At 54.0% G+C, this 15,010-nt stretch overlaps 1 protein-coding gene across 4 annotated transcripts in view; it reads right to left on the reverse strand.

The window, feature by feature from the left end:
• Window positions 1-15,010, reverse strand: part of LRP8 (LDL receptor related protein 8) — a 252,239-nt gene that overhangs the window by 9,454 nt on the left and 227,775 nt on the right. Inside the window, exons 6-15 of one of the 4 annotated variants that reach the window (XM_019479234.2) lie at window positions 14,513-14,635; window positions 14,038-14,160; window positions 11,079-11,198; window positions 10,824-10,949; window positions 9,017-9,188; window positions 5,453-5,680; window positions 4,959-5,077; window positions 4,266-4,405; window positions 2,703-2,844; window positions 332-484 (exon numbers count right to left, since the gene is read on the reverse strand). In XM_019479234.2, coding sequence (XP_019334779.1) covers window positions 332-484; window positions 2,703-2,844; window positions 4,266-4,405; window positions 4,959-5,077; window positions 5,453-5,680; window positions 9,017-9,188; window positions 10,824-10,949; window positions 11,079-11,198; window positions 14,038-14,160; window positions 14,513-14,635 — 1,446 coding nt within the window. Of the gene's footprint in view, window positions 1-331; window positions 485-2,702; window positions 2,845-4,265; window positions 4,406-4,958; window positions 5,078-5,452; window positions 5,681-9,016; window positions 9,192-10,823; window positions 10,950-11,078; window positions 11,199-14,037; window positions 14,161-14,512; window positions 14,636-15,010 lie in introns of all 4 variants that reach the window. The other 3 variants (XM_014598721.3, XM_019479236.2, XM_014598722.3) reach the window with 3 other exon arrangements.

Below are 15,010 nucleotides of genomic sequence, written 5' to 3' on the forward strand. Positions count from 1 at the left end.
TGACCAGCTGTGCCACCATGCTTTCATTCACACTTCGGGCAGGCCTGAGCCAAAGCCTTTCCACATCAACAGGACCTCTTTTCCACTGAGGTCAGTGGCATCTGGAGCAGCGCTTGGGTGTTATTCCTCATCACACCAGTAGCTTTTCCAACTGTTTTCTAAATAAATTTAACAAAAGTGACCTATCTACCAGACCAGCAACAATACTAAGCTGGAGCCACAGATATTCAATGCTCGTGGGAGCGTGCTGCTGAAAGCCATGGGTCTGCGGAGGCTAAGTGCCATGCAGCACCGAGCTGAGAGGTCCCTGCAGCCAGGTTGTTGCTTTTACCTTTGTAGCACCTTTTCATATCTGGGCCCAGCCACATGTTGTCAGGACAGGCACACGTGTACTTGGGGGAATGAGGAGAGATTTTTGGTGCAGGAAGACACAGGTATTCACAGCCTCCATTAGGCTGGGAGCTGAGTTCACAGGAATCAGGAGCTGTTCAGCAGAGGGGAGAAAACAAATTTATTCTTCAACCGTTGTTCAGCATTTGTCTGTTTAGTGCCAAGAAATACAACTCCCTCCCCTCAGAACCCTGCAACTTCTCCCACCTGCGCTGGCCAGGGCGCGCCCTTCCCGTGCACTCCCACACACACTGCACTTCCAAAGCAGGTTGGTGCTGTTTGATGGTTATACAGGTTTCCCTCGCCAACCATGATTTTGAGTATCTGTGGTTAATATTCTGGATACCATTCTGGCTACTGCAGTATACAGTTTTGAGTAAACATGGTTTTCCATGGCTGCGCACCAGCCCTCCAAGCCCCTGGCCCTGCTCTGCCTCTTTCCCCCCACCACAGCCCCACCTCCCCCAACCTTACCAGAGGTGCATGCGGTGGCAGGGAGCTGCCTTACCCGCAGTGGCAGGGAACAGCAAGCCTGCTCACTGCTGTTCCCTGTTGCCCTGATTCCCTCCCCCGTGACCCAGCACGATAGGGAGCAGAGAAGCCGCAGGGGGATCTCCTTGCCTGCTGCTGCTTGCCCTGGTGATGCACCTCCTGTGCTTGCCACTAATTTGAGGAGCGCAGCCCTGCACCGCTGCCTTGAGGTGCGTCACCAGGGCAATGCGGGGCGAGCAGCAGCAGGTGAGGAGATCCCTGTGCAGCTTCTCTGCTCCTTGCTGTGCCGGGTCATGGGGGAGAGAAGCAGGGCGGCAGGGAACAGCTGGCCCACTTGCCTCCCCTTCCCTTCCTCCGCCCCCTGCTCCAGGGTAAGAGGTGAACATGCTGGGGAAGACGCTGCTGCTGCGCCCTGGAAGTGCTCTGTCCCCACCCACCAGCGCATACCCCCTATAACCTAAGTACTCCTAGGGGTACACCTACGCCCAGTTAAAGGTAAATAAAAATGATTTTTGTGTACTATACTGTACAGTATTCAAGTCCCTAATCCCATTTTTCTCATAAGCCTTTAATTTTACTAACCACGGTTTTGCCAACCATGGGAACTTTCCAGATCCTAAGCCCCACGGTTGGCAAGGGAAACCTGTCGTGGAGAACGGGGGTCAGGACTCTTATTCTTTGTTCTTCCACAGACCTTATGTGTCTGCTGGTTCGAGGCATCAAGCATCAGCCCTGCCCATCCAGGTGCTGGGAGTTGTACGTGCTCAGCACCTCTGCAAGCCAGACCTGGGCATCTCATGTTGGGCAAATTTTGAGATACATCCCACCCTCTGTCCTGCAGCAGACCTGGCTGCTAAACAAGCTGTCAGTCAGTGTTGTGACCTCACATTTGTTACTGTTTATAAAGCACTCTTAGCTTCTCGGATGGAGGTTTAAAGTGGCTTTGTGGGGTTCCTCGCTTACCCCCCCCCCGCTGCAGATTCAGCACTTTCCATTCCCAAGCAGAACGGTGGCTTCCCCGCCTGCCAGCTCGCACAGCCGGCCCGGGATTCAAATGTCATGTTTGGTGATGATGACAGTAATAAAGATGCACCAGTTGGAGCTTTTGGAGCAGCTTTGCTGCCGACACCAAACCACAGAGGCAGCCGCATCCTCAGCTGTGCTGTCTGTAGTGCTACCAGCAGTAACAGACAGGAGGGTTTATTTTCTCATTGGGGCCGTCTGACCCTGAATTACCTCGACTGAGTAAGAAAGGTGCCATTTGCCGTTTTTTTACAATACCGCCAATCTCGAGGCTCATGCTCAGCCCCTTACTGCACTCAGAGGGAGAAGTGTGATTGCAGCACTTCGCTTACCCATGCTACCTCTAATCCTAGGACAGGTAACACCAGGAGTGGAAGCCTGGCTGTCATGGGAGGCCTGCAAAAGTCATTGAGGGCCCTGGTTGTTGACTAAGGCAACTACCCTACACCAGCATCAACACTAACATCTTCCTGGCCAGCACAGCCTGAGCCAGAGCATCCATGCTGAACTGGAGTGTGGTTGTTGCACCTCCCAGCTGTAGCAGAGACATGCCCCACAAGGCCAGCAGGTAGCAGGTCCTGGCACAGCTGCTCAGATAACTCTGAGACTAGACGTTGAAGGAAAGCTGATAATGAAGTGACTACGTACAAGCTGCCAGCTCTATAATGAAAACTGCTGCTGAATAAGCAGACTTCAGGGTTGAGGGGTAACTGCACCCTCAAGGCACTGAGAATAACCTGCAGGTACTTCACGTATCAGCCCTGGTGACTGCTGTGTGCCCTGAGGCCCCACCTTACCTTTGGGTTGCTTGAGTTCATGAAAGACCACGATGTCATGTGGGTTGTTGAGATTTTCGGCCAGGATAGAGATGTTCAGCCCACTCAGCCTGTTAGCGCTGAAGATGGCCTCATTTTCGAGGTCAGTCCAGAAAATCCTGTCCTGCAGAATAGACACAGGGTAAGTGCAAACCTTCCTCTAGGCCTTAGAAAGCTAGTGTGCTGCAGCGTCTTGGGGCATTGGGTGGGACTGGACTGCTTGCACTGCAGCCTCCTGAATGGAGGGGGACAGCAGGTGACCAGGGGCCTGTTACAGACACCTGGCTTTGCAACGCAGAGGGTTGTTGGCATCACGCTGTCAGCAAGTGCTGACTCACCCAGAATGGCAGCAGGTGCTGGGCAGAGTGCTCCCTGGGGGTGGGCACCAAGTCCCTGGCCTGAATCAGCAATGCAGGGATGTAAACTTCACTCCTCCCTAGCAAATGCACCCAGAAGCATATCCAGACAGAGGAGTGGGCAGGGGTCGGGCCTCCCTGGTCTCAGTCCTGCTTTTTCTTGCTGGAGCTGACCCACTTGGTGAGATGCTGACTTCAGGTCTGTAGTCAGGGAATTCCCCTGGGATGCAGCAGATCTGTGGTCAAGTCCTTGCTTCAAATTAGGCAAAACAGGTTTGAAGTTGGGTCTCCCACTTCCCAGGTACACGTCAGGGGGGCAGAGGAGCAGCCAGAGGATTCTGCTTCAGGGCCCCAATGTCATAGCTTTGGCAAAAGAAATGTTGGGATAGCTGCACAATGCCACACAGGGAGACCGAGCTAGCTCCAGAAGCAGCATAACCATGGTAGCATGAGGCTGTAGAGGAGGACCTGTTAGCTTGGGCACAGCACAGCACCCACCACCATCCACTGCACGGCCATGCTGGTATAAGAATCTTCCTGTGACCACTGATGCCGGTTGCAGGTTGTCAGGTAGCAGCACGCAAGCACTTAGGGCCCTAAGGGGGGACATGCCCCAGCCTGCCTTCCCACAGGTCTGTCTGGGGAGCAGTAAATGCACGCACCGTGTACATGTGCTGTTAGAGCCATCTGCAGCATGAGGCTTGGCCCCATGAGTGACACGCCAAGCTGGGAGGAGGCTGGGGGCTCACCTGGAGCAAGCCTGCAGGCTGCTCAGACCACTGGGACATGCCCATTTGAGGCCTTACCTCCTAGGAGAGCCCGAGCACTGTGCAAGTCTGGCTCCTTGTGGGTGGAGAGCTGTGCGGCCTGGCTATTGCATAAGCCCCTCTCCCGGCTCCCAGCAGCCATCTGGCCATTACACAAGACGTTAACTTCAAGTTAAGCCATTAGCCCACTTCAATTATTCAGGTACTGCGTGGGTGCATCTGCTCCCCTGCTAAGGCCATGCATTATGGAAGAGCAGCACAAGGCTGCTCGCAGCTCCTGATGGAGAGCTTGGGGGAACAATCCTCCCCCAAACCCATGCTGGGCTAATGGCTTTTACAGGCTCAGGAGCTTCCTAAGCCATGCACAAAGCAGAGGAGCGGGAAAGACCTCATGGCTCCCTGCATCCCATCTCCATGCTCACCTCAAACACAGCCAGGCCAAAAGGGTGGCTTAAATCATCAACTGAAGAGATAAGGACTTTTCTGTTGCTGCCACTGAAGTCAATGCAGGAGAGCAAATGCAGCTTGGAGTCCACCCAGTAGAGACGCTGATTCAGCAGATCTGAAAAAGCAAAGCACAATGAAGCAGAATTACCCCCAGCTCCAGCGCTTCTTGCTCCTGCCCACTATTGTTCCTCTTTTGGCAAAAGAGTTGGTTATTTCTCCCTTGGTCATCGGGCCCTTTTATTAAGCATGATGGCTGAAACCAGGACTTGGTGCCCAGGTATCTTGGGACAGGCCCTCTCAGACCAGAAAGCAGCTGCCTATTTGTGAGAGGTGCTGAGATCACCAGTCCTGCTTGAGGGAGGGAGGGAGCACTGCCAGGACTGCGCCCCAAGAGGAAAGGGCAAGACCTGGGACAACCGTGCAGAGATGAGAGACTGTGAAGCTGGCTGTACCGGAGCAGTAGCTGGCTCGGTGGATATGTATCGAGTTTCTCCACATTAGTGACCCTCTGTTAGGCCAGAGCTTATTGGCCACACTTGTGAGACTGACCCAGAGCAGTCTGGGTTTCACAGGAGCACGGTTTTGTTTTCCTAAGTACCAATATATGTTAAATGTCCAGAGGCCACAAGCACAGGGAGTTTTACCCCTTACACTGCTCTAGCACTTACCCAGGGTGATGCCATTTGGCCACTCAATGTTATCTGTGACCAGCACATGTCGCCCCATGCCGTTGAGCCCAGCCTTTTCGATTTTCGCTTGGTCTCCCCAGTCGGACCAATACATGAACCTGGAAAAGACGCAGAAACAGAAATTTGCACCTCGACTCGAAGGCTGTGCTCAGTGGAGCTGATGCTTTCTACACCAGACCGTGCTCTACCAGCTGACCCTAGGAACCAGGGTTTGAAACTATGCCCGAGTACCAACAGGTGACACATTGCTGGGATTGCTGCTGGGCCTCCCACCATGCAGCACATCTTGCAAAGACCAAAGGGCCTGCCTAGATTCAAGCGTGTCAGCAGTCCCACCGAGTGAAATGGAGCTATGCATGCGGTTAAGGGCAAGGCCACCTGAAAGCCTTGGGGCAAGACTGAGCATTCAGCTGAGAAACAGAAACAAGATGGGAACTTCCCAATTCAGAACAAAGCTCCCTTTTTCAACCTACCCCCGGATTGGATCCACCGCAATGGCCCTGGGCTCACTCAGGTCAGAGCTGAGGAGGGTCCTTCTCCTGCTTCCATCAGCAGTGGCCACGGAGATGGTCTTGTTTCCAGAGTCTGTCCAGTAGATGTTCTTGTGAACCCAGTCTATGGCCAGGCCTTCGGGAGAGTTCAGCTGACTGTCTATCAGAATCACCTGTCCTGCCGTGTCGCTGGCTTTGTCGATGTTGGCACTGCAAAGACAAGAATCCTGACTGGACCGAGGTGCGATGTGCTACGGGCCACTGCATTATCTGTGGGGTGAGGCTGCACCAGTTACCAAGATAAACACTGGGCAAGGTCATACTAATCTCATAGCTGGCACCATGCTTCACTCCGAATCAGTTGCTGTTGTAACCTCCCCCCTTCCATCCATCTGCATCTTGCTCGGTCAGCCCCTGCGTTTCTGCCCGGATAGATGGCAAGCGCTCTGGGACAAGGCCCTGTCATTTTTATGTCTCTTGAACCCTCTGTGCACACCCAGAGCAGGATTCAGTTCCCTTCCTGCGCCCACATGGCAGCTTTCCAGCCGTGCAAATGGTGTTTTTGGCACCTACACCCAGGCAGTGCTGTCATCTCCCCTGCGGTGTGGATGGGGGAGTGTGCCTGCCCAGACCGGGCAGCGCAGTAGGCTCTTCACTTTCTACGTGCTGCCCATCCCCAAATTGGGGTTGGCTAGAAACCTCTGCTGGAGGGTGCTGGGGTCAGAGGGATTCTCCTAGGTTTTAGCCCCAGTAGCTGAGCGGTCAGGGCACTTGCCCACAAAGCGGGAGACCTGGGTTCCAGGCTCCCCTCGGCCCAGAGGGGTTCTGGGCCTGCATTGCTGACTGATCACAACGCAGCTCAAGATGTAATGCAGGACCCTCTCCAGTGCTTCTTTTTTTGAAGCGGCCTGCCAAAAGGGGGAAATACATGCATGGGGCCAGTAGGAAGTGCACAAGCTAGAGGCTGTTGGCTCAGGGAGGCGCATACTGCTTTGGAAGGAAGCCGACCTGGGATGCTAACCTGGACGCTTGCTCCCAATCGGCTGACCTCACCCTTCCCCCTCGGCCCTCTATCCATCCATTTCACCCAATGGCTATTAAATGCAAAGGGCAGTGGCTCCGGCTCAAAGACGCTTGCCTCGTGCTGCAGTAGTTAGAGCACCATGTTAGGAAGTCAGAGGTAGGTTCAAGCCCTCTCCAGGTGAGGGGGCCCCGGGACCTGGGTCGGCTGCTGCCCAGGCAAATGAATTAGGGCCTGGCCTGCATGGCTGGTAATCTGCCTTCCAGTAACAGCAAAGGGGTGCCCAGTGCTCCGGAGGTTTGCAGTAGTGCTAACACTGCTGTTACTACAAACAGACTGCCTGGGCATGTTCACATCAGTGGCAACTTCCAGATAGCTTTCAGGAGGCTAATTAAATAAAACTTCAAGCAATCAGGCTGCAAAGCCCTTTGCATGCTCCACGCAGCACCCAGCAAAGCACAGTCTTTTCCACTGCACTTGAGTAGAGCAACTGCTGCAAAGTGAACATAAGAGCACCCTGTCTGCCCCAGTGGAACTGAGCAAACTCTGGCCCAACACACACACTGGGCCAAGACCAGGTCTGTTTTTCTACTGACTGCAAGAAGAATCACATGTTGAAGAGCCAGCACTACAGAGCAAGGGGTTGCGGTCTGCACGTTTGAAACTCCAAGAGTGCACAGCGCTTCCGTTCATTGGCCTGAGGTCATGGGTTGAGGAGCTAAGGTCATGAGCTGTAGCTCTTTGTGATGCTGTCTGTCGTGCTAGACCTGGCTGCATTGCAAAGTGCTGCACGCGCACAGGAGCAAGTTCAGGAATAGTCTGGAGCTCCCTTGGAAGGAAGGGGCATTCTCTCTCCTCCGAGAACTAAATCTCTTACTGAGACTTGTTAACATGCAGGCATGGTGAGGGAATCGCATTCTCTGCCTTGGACATCTCCCAAGAGAGGAATTGGGTGCAAGGGCAGGGAAGACAATGAGCTGGAAATCGGGAGAAGAAAGAGGGACAGCAATTACTTGCCACCCCGCTTGTTTGCACCCTGCTGTGGTGTCTCAGATGACTGATTACAGCTCCTCTAAGGACACGGCAGGAGGAACTCAGCTCCTTCACTGATGTGGCATGAAGGCATGTGCTAGCAGTGGCATCTGCACTATCTTAACCACCAGAGTTAACTGCTAATAGGCGATTATGAGTGACACAGCCCCTCTGAAGGAGATGTAAGGCTTGTAGCAAAGCTGAGACACTCATCCTACTGCCTGGATAGAGAAAAGTGCTTGATGTAGCCATGATAAGGGCATGAGCACTGATCCGAGGCTTCAGGCCCTGTGGGCATTGCCGTCAGCATGTTTGGTGTGTTAAATAATTCTATGTCTGAACATGTAATCCTTCCCAGCCCAGCCGAGTATTTTCTAGTACATGAGCCATTCAGCATGAAAGCAGCAAGTGTCCATCCCAACTCTTTGAACTGCCCCCCCCAAAGCTGCAAAGGTACCTGGCTCCTCCGAGTGCTTATTAACTCAGCACAAGCTAGGTCACGTTCCCTATCAGTGGGCTGGAAGCTCTGCAGGCGCCCGGCCTCGGTTACAGTTCCCCTGTGCACTGGGGCTAGTAAACCTTGCTCTGATCGTTAGCTGAAAACCAGAACAGATCACCCAAGATACTGCAGCAGGGTGCAACAGCAGTGCAAATCAGAGTGTACAGGAGGGGCTTTTGGTGCATAAATTAAACTCAGCTGAACTTTTGGACTAGATGTATTTGAAGCCTTTGAGTCTGTGCTTCGCATCTCAGCGACACGTGGGCCCGTGTTTCAGCAGATCCCTGGGAGGTAATACACCACTGGGTGTCATAAACATCCCTTGGCAGGGAGAGAGGAATAGGGCACTGCGATTAAGCCTCTGGGCCAGGAGTCAAGAGATGTAAATGCAAAATGGCAGCAACGTTAATGCTGCAAACAAACCTCGTGTGAGCAAGCCTGGTGACTACACGTGCACGATGCATCTGAACTTCTTGGAAACCTGGGCCATAGCGTGGTCAAGTCCAAAAAGGCAGAAGTCTGGCAGGTGTGCGCCCCTTACCAGGCTACTCTGTTCTACTACACAGGGGGTGCCTCTACAGATGTGTGTTTACTGCACAGTAGCCAAAGTTACCACACAGTAAATATGGCGACTTGTGCTGACTTGAGTGTAAATTTGATACCTGCATCACACAAGTATCAAATTTACACCAGATTAGTTACTGCGCAGTAATGCATGTGTAGACACCTTACTGCACAGTAACAGTGCAAATGGACTGACCTGGGACTAAATTTAGTTCATGTGCTTTAATGCCAGTGTTAATGTGCTTTAATGCCTGCATGTGTAGATGCCGGCCTATTCCCACTCACTGCACAGTCATTTACTGCCCAATAAATTTAAGCTGGCGTAAATTCACGTGTAGACACAGCTAGGGTGTCCTTACAGGCTGCTAGTACTGTCAGCAGTTAAAGCTGGACAGGTCCTATGGAAGGTCTCCACTCCCTGGCCCCTTACCTGTAGATCTTTCTGTAGAACAGATCGCACCAGTAGATCCTGTTTGTTGCCACCTCCACATCCAAAGCTACCACGTTCTTCAGCATAGGGATGATGCGAGAGTAGTCCCTTTTCACCAGGTCTATCTTCCGCACCTCGTGGCGGTTGGTGAAGATCAGGTACGGGCTCTTGCCTACTAGAGAAGACACATGGGTGTGACTGTTCTCTTACCAGCCGACTGGACTGCTCAAGCCTAGGGACTGGATTCAGCTTTATCCCCTTGGGAACAAAATGTCGAGTCACCCCACCCTGGGGTCCCAATAGAGTTACATTGCAGCTGTTTGTGGTTTTATGTTGGGAGGGAGTTTCATTCTGTATTGTCAGTGGTTCCCAGAAGGGCAGCTGGGAGCACCAGCATCTCTCCAGAGCAGCAGGGACACTTTGGCTCTTATTCTGCTCAACTTCTTGAGAAGGCACAAGTGACACACCCAAGGGACTCTTCACCCTAGAGCAGAAGTGTTTAACTAGAAGATCTAGGAGCCAGTTCTAGGTTGTTTGGGCCCAGAGAGAGCAAGGCACAGCCAGTTGTTCCTAGCTTGCATGCCAGGCAGGGCCAGGCCTGGCTGTCAGAAACACACTTCAGACCTCCTCTGAGGCAGCGGATCTTCTGGATCTACCCTTGGATTCGTTCAGCCTAATTATGCAAGAATTAACCTTCTGGCCAGGGCAGCTAGTGTGATGCATTCCTGCATCCACCTCTGCTGTGGCAGTGGAGTTAAGACTATGCACTGGGCTCTCCTAGGAAGCTCAAGTTGATTTGTCTTGTGATAAACTTGAGAGAGAGGGGAAGGCACGGTATTTATCTTATTCTGCTCAGCACCTCAGCTATCCATGATGGGCCTCACTCAGGCACACGTCCCACCGAACCAAAAGTAGCCAAATGAAGAAGGTGAGGTCCTGCCTTAAGTCCTGGTTGTTTCCTTTGGAAACAACACAGCCGTGCAGCATAGGACTGAAAGGGCTCACCAAGTCCAGCGAAGGGTGGGGCTTCCCAGCCTGGAGCTGAGCTACGAAGCTGTCTTGCAGCTGGGAGGCAGGATTTCCTAGCCAGCAAACACAGTGGGTCCCCCAATGTTGGTCAACCCCAGCTGGCTGCTCCCTGAAGAGCATGCAGGGAAGGGCACACTGATTTAAAGGAGGGTGGGAAGCTGCATACACCCTACGGGGCATGCAACATGCCCACTCGCAGTTCCTAGGACTACCTTGTAGAGAGAGCAGGCACGGCCCCTAAACACCTAGCTATCTTGCCACGCACTGGTCACTGAGCCTGACTGTGGACCTCCATCCAACACAGCCTTCCAGCGCTCTGCCATTTGCATCCTTCCCTTCGCACGGAGCCAGGGCTCTAGAAGAAGCACCTGGGAGTGAGCTGCTGCTCTGCCTGTGGCTGCAAGCGGGGCAGGGGGCTCTGCTGGATGATCCCTTTAATTGGGTCCCTTTCTAATACTGTTGTGTAGACTCTTTGCTGCATGTTTTTTACCAGCGCCTGTCATGAGCCTTTCGTCTCAGCTTCAAACAGCAACTGGAGCCTGGGATCTTGATCTGCACAGTTAAAATATTCTGAGCTGCATGATCAGTGAAGATCGCCTCCAGACACATCTGCTATCGCTGCAGCAGTTGTGTGAGGCTGGAGACAGCTGGTGCTGGCTTCCTGGTGTCTGTCTGCCTCCCCCCGTCCCCCAGCCACGGCCCACACACCCAAATTTGTGTATAGGGCTCCTGCTGGCGCCAGGTGAGCTGGGTTTGCATGCTGCTGGAGTTGCCTTACCTACAGCTTTGCAGTTCTTGGACAGGGTGTCCATCTCGTAGCCCTTGTAGCACTCGCATTTGTAGTCCCCCTTGTAATTAATGCAGATCTGGCTACAAGCGTCTGGATTCTCACATTCATCTATGTCTGAAAGGAGTGTTTGAAACCCATCAATAACTCAAAATCAAACCATCTGTGATGGAGCAAAGCTGGAGTGACTATAATTGTGTCTCTGTACAGCGAGACACAAGGCACTGCTGTTCGCATGTAAATTACCTCCACACGTTTTCTTATCCAGAAGCTTGTATCCGGGAGGGCATTCGCATTCATACCCAATCTTCAAGTCCTTGCATATGTGGGAGCAACCACCGTTGTTGTTTGAGCATTCATTCAGGCCTGGAAGAGGCACACACATTATGTAGGAGAAAGGAAGGGTCTTACAAGAGCGACTACAATAAAAGAGGGCCGAGGCACCCAGAAATGTTTCGTGGGGTACCAGCAGCCGGTGATCAGGAGCCGGCTGTACAGCGCATACAAGCGACTGCACAAACAAGGAGCAGCCACTATTTTCCTTTCTTTCACTGTCTTACTGAAAGATCACATTGTAAATGTCCCTCAGACTAGAAAACAGTGCTTTTAAAATGACCCAACATGTTAGGGATGCTCCGTATGCAGTTCCTGCGTCTCCGGGATCCAGCCATCCACGACGCTCCTCCCTCCGTGTGCATCTACCCGATTTTAAACCCTGCAGCAGTCGCAGCACCTGAGAGTTTTCTCCACTCTACTCCCCGCTACCTCCCCCTGCTCTGGGGGTGCTCGCTGGATGGTTTCCTCAAGTCCCATCTGAACCACAGGTCCCTGCCAGTCTGAGATACTCCCCAGCTTATACTGCGATGCACCCTGCACTGAGGCAGTCCTAAAACACCAAGGCAAAGTGCTTCAAGGGTATTCTCAGCTAACATGGAGATGCAGACACTTAGCTAGTAGTGCGGCCGCCTCCTGCTCACGCCCGTGGGCTGTCTATACAGCGAGAGTCCAGCCCTCAAATCCTGGTTAAATAAAGGGAGGCCTCTTTTTTCCTTTGCACGTTCAAGTGTTGACCCTCGAAGCACAGCCTAGCCACCTCTCTGCAGCGAGAGCCAAGGAGGGGTGGAGGAAGGCTGTTTTCCTGCCAAAAATGAGGTTTCCCTTTGCTAGCCCACGTTGTCCTAATTAGCTGGCACCCAGTGAAGAGAACGTGCTTCCCGGGACGGCTGTGCATTGGGGGGTGGGAGGGGCCTCCCCTGCAGGGGCACATCGGGGCTGTGGCCCATCAGCTCCCGCCCGCAATGCAAGCAAGAGGTGAATCGGTCTGTTCCTGTTTTAATCCACCCCGGCTTCCTCAGCTCCTGCCGCTCAGCTGCGCCGCAAAGCCACGAAGCCGGTCCCCACGGCAGGAAACAAGCCGGTTACGTTCACAAGGCGGTGGAAACGCTGTGCCAGGACTGCCCTCAGCCACAGCACGCCTCCAGCTGCCTAACAAAGACATCAGCTCACGCATCAACACGTCATTAATAGCAGCCGGTTCAGGAGGCTCCGAGCAGCAGTGCACAGTCGTGGCAGTGCTGTAGCTGCTCGCTGACATTCATTAGCTGCATATTGCCTATTGCTGCCCTTATATTGGCCTCCAGCCAATTGAACGCTGCATGTGCCTGTACCCCCCGCCCCCCTTCCTCCTGGAAATGCGATTGGAGGCTGCTGCAGTTTGCACAACGCTGCGTGCTGCCCATGCTCCTGGCTTCAGCCGTGGTTCCTAGCGTGGCTGGACACACTCATTCCAGCTCTGGCTCTCTTGCTGCAGCCCTTCACACGGCCCCTGGATGGGGCTCCTGCAGGGCTCAACCTTGGCTCTGCCAAGGGTCTTGAGTGCACCCCCTGCTTGACAGGCTGAGACAGAAGGGGCTTCGTCACCTTGCAGGCAGTGAGAGCAACGGGGCTTGTCTCCTGCCAGCCTCTCCTGTCTAAACTTCCTGCCTCCACCTTCAGATAAACCCGTGTCCATCGTAGCTGCAAAGGAACTAACGCAATTCTTGGGGTTTTCTAATGTCCACATGACTCACTGGCAGGTTGGGCCCACAGCCAGGCTAAGCTGGGCCAGGAATGAGATGAGAGAATTTCACGGGCTGGCGAGTGGCAGCATCCACGCAGAAACACATGATGATGTGCGTTAGTGTGGAGGAAAGCAAGGGAGTGGGGAAAGCTCATGACAAACACATGCGAAGCACATGCACACACACACATGCACAGAGCTGTGCTCAGCCAGGCACAGGGCACTGCAGATCAATGCACCTGGGCTAGTGACACTGGGCCGTGGTGCGGGAGCCTTGAAATCCCCCTGCACGTTTCCCTGCTGGTGGTGGGTCCCACCTGTCTCCTCTTCTGGGTCCCAAAGGAGTGCCTGGGGACCTGGGTGGCATGCCTAGCTCTTGTCCATACAGGGATGAACAGTCAAGGTCAGTGCTGGGATGCCAGGCCTCAGGCCAGACTCCTGGCTCCTGTAGTCTGGAATGCACTCAGCTGCATGGAGGCCTCAAGCACAGTCCATGCGCTGCCTGCACCTGCGTCATGCTCCAGACTAGTGCTGCTGCCAGCAGTGCCCACAAAACGGGGCAGGTGGGAGACTCCACTGTCCAAAATCCTCTGGGAGAGCATGAAGCCAGCTCAGCAACCAGAACCTTGCCAGATTTCGGCTTTAGGCTGTTGGGACTGGCACTTACCTCGGGGCCACTATAGTCTGACAGCAGGGGGACCTCTAAGCTCATCTGATCTGGGCTTTCAAACCCAACAGAGCAGGGCAAGCACTGAGATCTCCCCCAGGGGAGAAGAGTTCTCCGGTTATGTCTTCCCAGCTCCAGGGCACGTCACAATTCCTGCATCGATCCTAACAACGGTATGATTATCCACGTCACTGCTGGGGAAACTGAGGCAGGGAGCTGAACTAATCTAGGGGCAAATAGGACTGAGGTCTTAGAAGCTGGCTCTCGGTAGAGCAGGCTGAAGATATCTGGAAACGGGCTGCCTCCACACTGCAAGCACAGAGCACAGAGAGAAAGGGCAGGATGGGGGACGGAGCAGGAACAGGGGGAGCGGTCGCATGCAGTTGTTGTCAGAGCCGTGCCGGGGGTCGGGACGGGATGGGACGGGAGAGGAGGGGATGGTTACGACAGGAGCGACAAGGACAAGGCATGTACCGTACCACATTCTTTCAGAGGCTCGTCAGACAAGTCCCTGCAGTCTCTATGGGAATCGCACACTTTGCCTCCGTCAATGCACTCTCCACTCTTACACTGAAACTTGCTGGGACTTTCGCACGCTGACTCTGTCGTGTTGGGCAAGAGAGGAAAGCAGCTAAGTTAGACCAGGCTGGTGGGAACCAAGCAAGAACATTTAAGCTTCAAGAAGGTACAATTAGCAGCAATGGGATGGAATTAATTGAGCAAACAAATAGGCTGACTGTGATGCAGGGAACACTTCAGAGACGGGCCGACTAGGGCTATGGAGCAGCTTCCCCGGGGCAGCCCCACTCCTGGGAGGACGAGAAAGGCTGTCTCGCAAACAACCCCGTGGGGCAGAGGAGGAGTCAAACGGCCTTGCCCCGGTTGCGCCGCGGGGGCCAGAGCTGCAGCTCTCGTGGCGCCGTGCCCGGGGCGAGGCACACTGGCCGTACATACCATTGATGCAGCCCGCCTCGTCGCTGTTGTCGGGGCAGTCGTGCACCTTGTTGCACTGCTTTGTCCCGTGGATGCAGGTCCCGTCTCCGCACTGGAACTCGTCAGGGCGGCAGGTCACCAGCGCTTCAAAAGGACACCAGTCGAGTGTTAGCCGGCGCGCAGCGTAACGTGAGGGCAGTAGCTATGTACGGCTGTCTTGTGACCGGGTCATTAAGCTGCATGCTCTTCAGACACAGCTCACGGCACATCTTACAGGCAGAGCTGACTGGGTCCAGTAAAGGTCTTGGCAGAGGCTCAGTTACCCCATCTCCGTACACTCCCCCCACCACGAGCCACCCTGCAAATCAACTCAGGCAACACCTGTCTTGGGAGATGAGCTGGGCAGAAGCCCACAGCACCAGACAACCTAGGGTATGGCAGCCCGGTTGGGGAGGGGGTCTTTGCTGCAAGGCCCTGCCTTGAACCTCAACTGGCTGAACCTGGCCCCAGCTGATCCTG

This window comes from Alligator mississippiensis, chromosome 5 (genome assembly GCF_030867095.1).
Source record: "Alligator mississippiensis isolate rAllMis1 chromosome 5, rAllMis1, whole genome shotgun sequence".
NCBI lineage: Eukaryota > Metazoa > Chordata > Crocodylia > Alligatoridae > Alligator > Alligator mississippiensis.